Source organism: Plasmodium fragile (assembly GCF_000956335.1).
Source record: "Plasmodium fragile strain nilgiri unplaced genomic scaffold supercont1.4, whole genome shotgun sequence".
Classification (NCBI taxonomy): Eukaryota; Apicomplexa; class Aconoidasida; order Haemosporida; family Plasmodiidae; genus Plasmodium; species Plasmodium fragile.
The window spans coordinates 533,650-542,833 of NW_012192584.1; the positions used below are offsets into that span (position 1 = coordinate 533,650).

General features: G+C 41.3%; 1 protein-coding gene across 1 annotated transcript; it reads left to right on the top strand.

The window, feature by feature from the left end:
• Positions 1 to 986: 986 nt before the first annotated feature.
• On the top strand, positions 987 to 8,220 carry AK88_00565 (Atypical/ABC1 protein kinase; the record flags this gene model as incomplete). The annotated part of the gene is made up of 5 exons (XM_012478213.1): positions 987 to 1,074; positions 1,276 to 1,419; positions 1,539 to 2,822; positions 2,871 to 7,933; positions 8,122 to 8,220. The coding sequence occupies 5 exons, from the start codon at positions 987 to 989 to the stop codon at positions 8,218 to 8,220; spliced, it is 6,678 nt and encodes a 2,225-aa protein (XP_012333636.1).
• Between the last annotated feature and the right edge of the window lie 964 nt (positions 8,221 to 9,184).

Here is a 9,184-nt window from a genome sequence, read left to right on the forward strand (position 1 = left end):
CCTATTTCTCGCCAGCTGATGCTATTTTGTAAATCTTCACATTTGTATATTTTTGTCCAATATATAAAATGGATGCATAAATGAGTTTACCAAACCGTAAAAAAGGGAAGGTTGACTTGAATATTCTTTTTATTTGAGAATGGCATAGTCCACTTCCACATGACCTGTCGTTATTTTCTTGGAAGCTGCATAATTTAGCCCAAGACAGATTGGTATATCCAAGGTTGACCCCTCATCATTGTTATATTTGTTTTTGTGTTTAATTGTGGCGTCTTTGGTTCATCATTTTGTTTCATTTACATTTTTTTTTTTTTTTTTTTTTTTTTTTTTTTTTTTTTGTTTAGTTTATACAAGCTACGTATAACTGTGTGTCATGTGGCATGTGACATTGTTGCAGTGCAACAGCCTCTTTTTATTTATCTACTTTTTTGTTCATTTTTAAAATAATAAAAAGTGAATGACATGAATGCCGCTCACTCGTGGGCGCAGACGAAAGAGACGTCACAACGGAAAATAGCTACAAGGTTGTGATGTCCCAATTTGGACAAATGTAAAGGAGTAAGATTTTTCATCAGCTTGTCCCCAAGAATGCTTTTAACTCCCTTGTTGCAAATATTATTCAAACATAATATAAAACGTATCACACATCAGATCTAGCGAAAATGAACCAATATGATCAGTGGAATCGAAGGATCCGCGTAAGCTTAAACAAATGGTGTTCACAGAAAAAGGAGCAGCCATGTGCACAATGTTGTTCGCGTGGAGGATGGATATGCGTCGTGCATACTGCATGTTGGGCAAATTTGTTCTGCGCCTTTTCATAGCCAGAACAAAACTTCACACAAAAGACAGGTACGCAGTTCTCACATTTTTAAACGTGATATGGCTTTTTTTTTGTCCTCCACCCCCATCCCCGATGACAGACCATTTGGTATTGCAGTAGTTTATATGTGGAGTACAAAAATGCCTTGAGAAAATCGAAGAAGATGCCGGTCGAGAAAAAGACCGAGTACTGGGAGAAGAAGCACGAGGAGTTTGCCACGAAGATGTTGAACAATATATACGAATTGAGAGGTTCGCGCGGAGGACTACACTCCAGTGACATTACTGCGTTGGAGAGTGTTGTGTGTTGAAGTGGAGTCGCATTATTTGTGAGAGGGACGAATGTGTAGTATGTTCGTGTGTATCCCCCTCATTGACTATGCTCTCGAAAAATGTGCCTAATATATGTATGCATATATGTGTGCGTATAATTTCCACCCTCCCTTTACGCAGGATGGTGGGTGAAGGTAGGGCAGTTCCTAAGCACGCAGGAAAATATCATGCCCGTGGCATACATCGAGAAGTTTACAAAGCTGCAGGATATGATGCCCACCTCTTCTTTCGACAAGATAGAAGTCATTCTTAAGAAGGAATTGGGTAAGCAGTGACTCTTCCTTTGTTCTATACGCGATATGCTTGGGGGGAACATGGCCGCATTATAGTCTCCTCAAAAATGGGGTAAGCGAAAACGTATCATTTTATGTTCCCCCCTTCAGGAAACATCTATGACATATTCGAGCACATTGAAAAGGAGCCGCTAGCTAGCGCATCGATAGGACAAGTACATCGAGCCAAATTAAGGAAGCATGAACATTATGCCATTCAGGATAAAGTGGAGAAAAAAAATGACTACAACGTGATTATAAAAATTCAGCATGAAGGAATTGATCAATTTCTTTCCTCCGATATAAATACCTTGAAAAAAGTATCCTGGGCATTTGGTCTTATAGACAAAAATTTTTATTTCACAGATTTCATTGATGAATGGCAAGACTCGGCCTCGAGAGAATTAAATTACAAATACGAATTATATCATCAGTTATTAGCTTATAATACTTTTAAAAAATCTGGTATTCCTTTAAAAATACCTCAAATATATTGCGCCTACACAACCTCCAAAGTTCTCGTCATGGAATACATCAAGGGGTTTAAGATAACTGACACGAATATGATTAAGAAGTATAAAGTGAATGCATATGACTTGGTTTATAAAATTATCGATTATTTTGCTTATCAAATTCATAATGATGGTTTTTTTCATGGAGATCCTCACCCAGGAAATATTCTCGTAATGATGCAGGAGAAAGGGCGAAGGAGGAAAAGGAGGAGGAGAAGGCGCTCAAAAAAGGGGGGAAATCCTGCACAGGGAGGTGAAAAGCCTATTCCAGAAGCACTATTCCCCACAGATGGAAAGAAGGAAAATATTTTCAGTACAACGGGGAACACATCGAACGCGTCTAACTTCTCCTGGAATATGTCTAACGCGTTCAAGACACCCAATCAGTCCAACGCGCCAAACGCTTCGAACGCGTCGAGCGCCTCCATGGAAGACTTCGTAGATGCCAGGTACAACATCGATAGGATGAAATGCGAACCGGTGAGTTCTGTCAATCCCTTTTATAAATCCTTTAGCTTTGTGGACTACACGAATAACAAAAATCAAGAAATATCTGACCAGGTATTGAAGGAAGACTATGATTTCATCCTTAATGAAAATGTCAGCGACGGAGTGAGCACCATCCGGAAGAGCATCTCCAAGTCCGAGGAGTGCGTGTCGTATGGAAACTCCAGGAGGGACGACTTCTTGCTGGTGCCAAGTGCTACTACTCCAGGGGAGGAATGTTCAACTAAGTTGGTTGACAATGAGAATAACTCGCTGCACACGCAGGGAAATCTGTTCGAGGGGGGTGAAGTCCGACCAGGGGACGAAGTGGACAAAAAAGGGACCGAGGCGCAGGGTAGGGAAGCAGCACTGCAGGGTAGCGAAGGAGCACGGCAGGGTAACGAAGCCCCATTGCAGGGTGACAAACCCCCATCGCACAGTAAAGAAGCCTCATCGCAGGTGCAGCCCGCACCCGCAGGAGGATGCAGACGGAAGAAGAGGCGCACCTACTCCTTCGTGCCCGTGATCATCGACTGGGGGCTCATTAAACAGCTGGACAGCGTGATGAAGTTGGCCTTTTGCAAACTGGTGTACAGCGTTAGCTGCATGAATGTGCTGAACATCATCGAGGCGTTTGAGGACATGGGCTTTTGCTTTAAGGAGGACTTCACATACGACCCAGAAATATACATTGAAAATTTAAAGCGTTTTTTTTTAAAAAAATTGGAGGAGTCCAGCAACAAAATGAGTGAAGGGGGCGGCATCGGTGGGACTGCAGGAGGATCAGGAGCAGATGACGAAAATGCAAATGGTCCAGACGCAACAGGGACAAATACAAATTTAGATGTTCTTAAAAATATGGACAAGAAGGAAGTCCTAGACCAAAACCCAATTAGTGATGTTCCAAAGGATATAATTTTTTTCATGAGAGTAGCTTCTTTGCTCCATGGATTATGTACCCAAATGAATGTCAACATAAATTACCTAAGCATATTTTCAAGGCGAGCTAAAGAAGCCCTTGAAAAAGTATACAAGCCGATTCACCATTCCATTTATACGATCCCGATTGATAAAACTCCCAATTCGTTTCTTGAAAAGAGAATACATAATTTGCTTAAGAAACTGTATGAGGAGAAGAAAATTTTGGGGTGCCAGGTAGCTATTATACACAAGAAAAAAATAGTCGTGGACACTTGTGTAGGGGTCACCAGCACAACGGACAAAAGACCCATAACGAGACACTCCTTATTCAATGGCTACTCCTTAAACAAAGCAATTATCACCATCGCCTTGATACATCTTATGTCGAATTTGGTAAATGAACAGCACTCTTCGGAGAACGTCCTCTTAAATTTGAGCAAAAAGGATAATACGAAGGAAAACCAACAGGCGGAGGGGATAGCTAATTTGAGTACGGTGCGTAAGGCTAAAGAGGACGCGGCCCCTGCAGGGGAGAGTGACCAATGGAAAGACGCCCAGCACACACAGGATGTGCAGAACAAGTGCGTCAATGATATGCCCAGCGATATTAGCAAAATTGAAAATGATTATTTTTTACCTGTTAAGAAAGCGGACGTGCAGGTGGAAGAGGCCCGTGTTGGGGATCTCTCGAGTGCGCCCATGACAAGGTATAGCAGCATCTACGGGGTGAAGAAGAATACGCGTCGATACTGCAGCAGCTACGAGCACACGTTTAGCAGCGATGAGGAGGATGGAAAGGAAGAAAAGACGGCGCAGACAGCATCTCAACGCGACGCTGCGATTTCCCCGCGAACCCCCCCTTTGGAGGCAAGCAACGAAGTCTATGCCGGACACAACCGTGAATTCTACGAAAAAATCATAAGCGATATAGAAGCCAGGCAAATAAAAAACTTCAAGAGTACCATCAACGAGTATATATGTAACTACTGGGACGGATTCATATGCAAAAATAAAAAGAGCATCACCATAAAGGATGTGCTAACCTTGAAGTGTTTCATTAAAAAACCATTTCAGGATAAAATCACTTTAAGTAAATTCATAGACTATAATGAAATGATAAAAATGATAGAGAGCTCTCGCAACTGTCACATGAAAAGGAAGTCGAGGAAGCACGGATTCTACCTCTACCTAATCGACACCTACATTATCTCTGAACTTATAAACAACATTTCTGGTCTCAAGTATTATGAGTATATTTACAAGTATATTATTAAGCCGCTCAATTTGAAGGACGAAATGTACATCCCCGTTCCCTCATACATTTTGAAAAAACACCAGGAGGAAATGAAGAAAAGCAAAACTGCAAGCGACTCTTCTGGGGTGAATGAAAAGGGAAAAAAAAATAACTACAAGGAAAGTAAGACAAGTCTAAAGAAGGAATCTTCCAACCACCTCAAAAGCAATGAATTAAATTTAAACTCATTTATGTCGAAGAAGAAGAATAAAAAATTAAACAGCGCTTCAAATTATGGGCTCCAATTTCACCAAGGGCAAAATATAAGCCCGTCCAACAGTAACTATAATAATAAGCCTTTCCAGAATAGCACTTTTATGAACAAACTGTGGAACAGAAAATTTAGGTCCCCATTGGAAGAAGTGCAAATTAAGACGCGCTCCATAAGTGTCGACGTGTACTATTCTTCTAGGGGCAGGAACGCCGGTGCCGAGGCCACCTCTCCGAAAGGGGCAAAGAATGTGCGTGACACGGTCAAGGGGAAGGAGGTTAGCGGGGAGGCGGTTAGTGGTGAGGTGACTGTCGGTGAGGTGATTAGCGGTGAGGAGGCGAAGGATGAGGTGGTTAACGGTGAAGTGGTTAACGTTGAGGCGGTTAGCGGAGAGGTGGCTGGCGGTGAGGAAAGGCAGGCGGAAGCAGAAGCCAACGGGGGGGGCACCAACACGGATGACGCAGCCCCAATGAACGTCCTCCTAAATAATAAAAAAATCGCCGAGTTGGTGGGCGGAGTGAAGTTCGACCCCACCAGCATGCTAGAAAGCAACCTAAAAGCAAAGGAACCCTTGAGCCTGAAAAACAAGCTGCTAAATCATGTAGACAATCTCAAATTCAAAACGAAAAAAATTAACGACTCGATTAAAAATATATACGAAAGTAATGAGAACACATTTTTAAAAAATCTTTTTATAACTCCATTGAAGAAATCTGAAAATGACAACGGCCCCTTCTCATATGACTACCCCAGTGTCGAGCTTAGTTACATGTACGACAGAAGGTTGGGTAGTTATACAAGGAAAAGAAATTATCAAAATTACCCATACGGTGCACACAATTATTATTATAATGAATTTGCTGGAGAAGACATAAAACAAAATAAAATGGAAAAAAAATGGAATATAAAAAATATTAACAAAATTACTTCAAACTGTCGATTCTCAGAAAAAAATAAAAAAGATTTTTTGTTTGTGCGATCAAATGACGAGAGAAACAAGCGTTCGCATAGCTGCACAAATTATAAGTTAGTCCAATACAATATAAACAAGTACACACATCGTGATGAGGATGGAAATAAATTACCCTATTCGAACAACTCCAATGGTATTGTGTTTAAGTACCAGAAAGATACAAATGAATATCTCTTCGATTACAATATTCATTTTTTTTCGGAGAATTTTTTTAATACAGTACCTGAAGGAAGCAATAAAAAAAATGAACCCAATGATCCCAATAGTCCGTCTTACAATTTAGAGGAAAGGAGCCGCTTATACAAATTAACGTTCGACGAAAATATAAAAACGCTGCTCGAAAATGTAGACGCGAAAAGCAGCGGTGAAGAGTCCGCCAACAGTGTCCTGAAGGAGAAGTATAATAAATATCACAGACGGGATAAGAAGTACCGGAAGTTGTTTCAATATATAAAAGATTTGAGAATGAGCATACGAGAAAGGGAGAGGAAGATGAGGGAAGCCAGCAACGCCTTGGTGTGCACTTCTCAGGGGGATCCGGGCGATAGTGCTGTCAGAATAGGTAGCGAAAGCAGCACGGAAAGTGCTGCATTGACTGTGAGAAATGCAAGCTCTGTGAAGAACGAGAGTTTTGTGAAAAACGCCAGCTCCATCAAGAATGCCAGTTTTGTAAAAAACGCGAGCTCTATAAAGAACGCGAGCATGCTGAACAGCCACAACAGTTTCAAAAGGGAAGGAGCACCCCCAGAAATGAACCAAGACTTCCTCAAGAGTGTCATAAAAAAGGACGAGAAGCTTCTAAAAAAACTAATCGACTACAAGTACGCCATACTGAAGAAGCAAAGAAACAACATTTTGAAAAGAAAAAACAAAAAGAACATTTACATGAATGAATACTCAGACGAGATTGAGATGTTTAGTGACAGTGAAGAAGATTCACGTGGCTGCAGAAGGAGAGGAAATAAAAAGGGAAAAGGTATTCGCAAAGTAATCCGCAAGGGAAACGGAAAAGACAAAGGGCAGGACCAGCAAACAGATGCAGATGCAGTCTCGCCTGAGAATAGCGGGTGCGAAATGGAAGAAAGAAAACTCATAGACGAGAAGAAGCACAGACTGGAAACCTACTTAGTGATGAACAAGTTATATAAAAAAAACAACAAGGGTTTCATATCCGCAGAGAACCACACCATTAATAAGAGGACGGATGTGTACTGGCGCTTGGCATATTCTAAAAGAGACATGAACTTCATGGGCGACCTTGAGCATGAAGACGTAAATAGCACGTTCGATTCTATTTTGAAGCCAAACGTGAAGACGAAAAGAAATGGAAGCGGTGACACAAATGGATGGGGAGGGAAGGCTGGCAGCGCAGAGGGTTCCACTGGTGTAAATAATGTTAGTGGTACGAAGGGTGCAAACACGACAAACATGACTACCCCTACCAACGTCACTAACTCCACCAGTGGCACCACCACAGGATGTAACTCCAATCTGGAAAACAAACTGAAAACCTACCTAGAGAGCTTCACTGCGCAGCAGTACAACGAATACATTACCCTATTTGAGTTAGCCCAGGCAAAGCCGTACGTAGTAGACCCCCTAATTTACGACTCCAAAAAAATCCTAGACAAATATATCCCCATTAATGGACGGTTTACCGCTAGGGCTATGTGCAAAATAATGGCCTTTGCAAATAATAAATTTTTTTTTCCTTCTTATATTATGAACAAAATGAGGAAAATATATACGCTGGATGAAAGCATAGAATCTATGATCCTAACTGGGGGGATGAGCAGGAAATGGGGCATGGGCTTTCAGCTATTCGAGTGCGAATACACAGAAGCTATCAATGAGGATTTTTACCTGCGCAGGGGTAGGAAGAGCAAGGGGAAAAACGCCAACAAGGAAAAGACTGACAAATGTGGCAAGGCAGGCAAAAAGGGAAAAATGGGTCATGGCAAAATGCATAATAATAAAATCCCCCCTGCCAAGCCTAAGCGAATTGTTGGGTACGGACAATCCGACTGCAGCGGGTGCCTCGCCATTTCCTTTCCCGAAATTGACCTATCGCTAACCATTCTGCTTACTGACATTTTTAAGGGGGCAACGGTAAGGATTAAGATTTTGGGGGAAAACGGAATTGTCCTCTGGCAGTCACTGTGGGAGATGCGCCTACTGGACAGCGCCAGCTGAACACTGTGGGGAAGCTCGAACCACTTCCGCTTCCCGTAACATGCATATGTATATGCATATATGTATATATATATATTATTTATTTATTGTACCGCGCCCTTCAGGTTGCCCATATGATCCTGGAGTACGTGCTCAAGCTGTACGGCATAAAGCCCAAGTGGAAGCTGCCAGTGAAGGTGTCGGAACTGATAAAGGTTTTGTAGGAGGGGGCAAAACAGAACACACTAGTGCATCCATCCTTGTCCCTCGGATGTCATTTTTCACCCACGGGTGATTGTCATTTGTTCATATTAGTACCCATTTGCATAGCGCTACAGCTTTTCCCGATTGTCCTCCACTCCTTTGTAGCGATGCCCAACTGTTTCCAAAATGTCAAATGTTCTTCATGAAAATCCGTCCGCCACATATATATACATATGTATGTACATATATATATATTTGCATGTGTGTGTGTTTTTTTTTCCCCCTTCTTTGTACTAATTAAAAGAACGAATGGTCGTGTGCCACCTTAGCCCAGTCCATGTGTGTACGTGCATGCCTCCACAAGGGCAGCATATCGCGGCGGGAATGCCGAATAATTCCATGTGTCGTTAAAGGCAGAACTGTAATCATTTCACATGGTCTCTTTTTTAGTGTAAAAATATGCGTCATATGTTAATAACCTCATAAAAAAAAATTGGCGTCCTTTTTTTCCCCACTCGTCTTATGTACACGTCGGAGTTACGTACTTGCCGTAAGATCCCTCAATAAAGAAATATTATCAATATTGTAAAAACATTTGTAGAGCTAAAGTGCAATACTAATCTTAAGATTAAAATGGTGAGGAATAAGTGTAGAGGGCAAAATTGTTGCGTCATCTCTGCCCGTTGTAAATTATATTGACGACCGCTATCCTGTCGTTGCAGTGACTGTTGCCCAATAGTCATATCGCTCTGTAATAATGTTTCTTCTTACACGTTTTAACTTCGCAATTTCGGTTTTCCCCTCAACCGCATGATGAGGTAAATAATTTAATTTTTTTTTTTTTTTTTTTTTTGTACGCCTATAAAACAAGGACACCTTGCGAAATGCTTCACCCCCCGCTTGAAAAATGTTGGCAGTATCTTTTTATATATATTATTTCATTGTATTATTTTTAAGTTTCCTTTTTTTTTTTTTTTTTTTTTT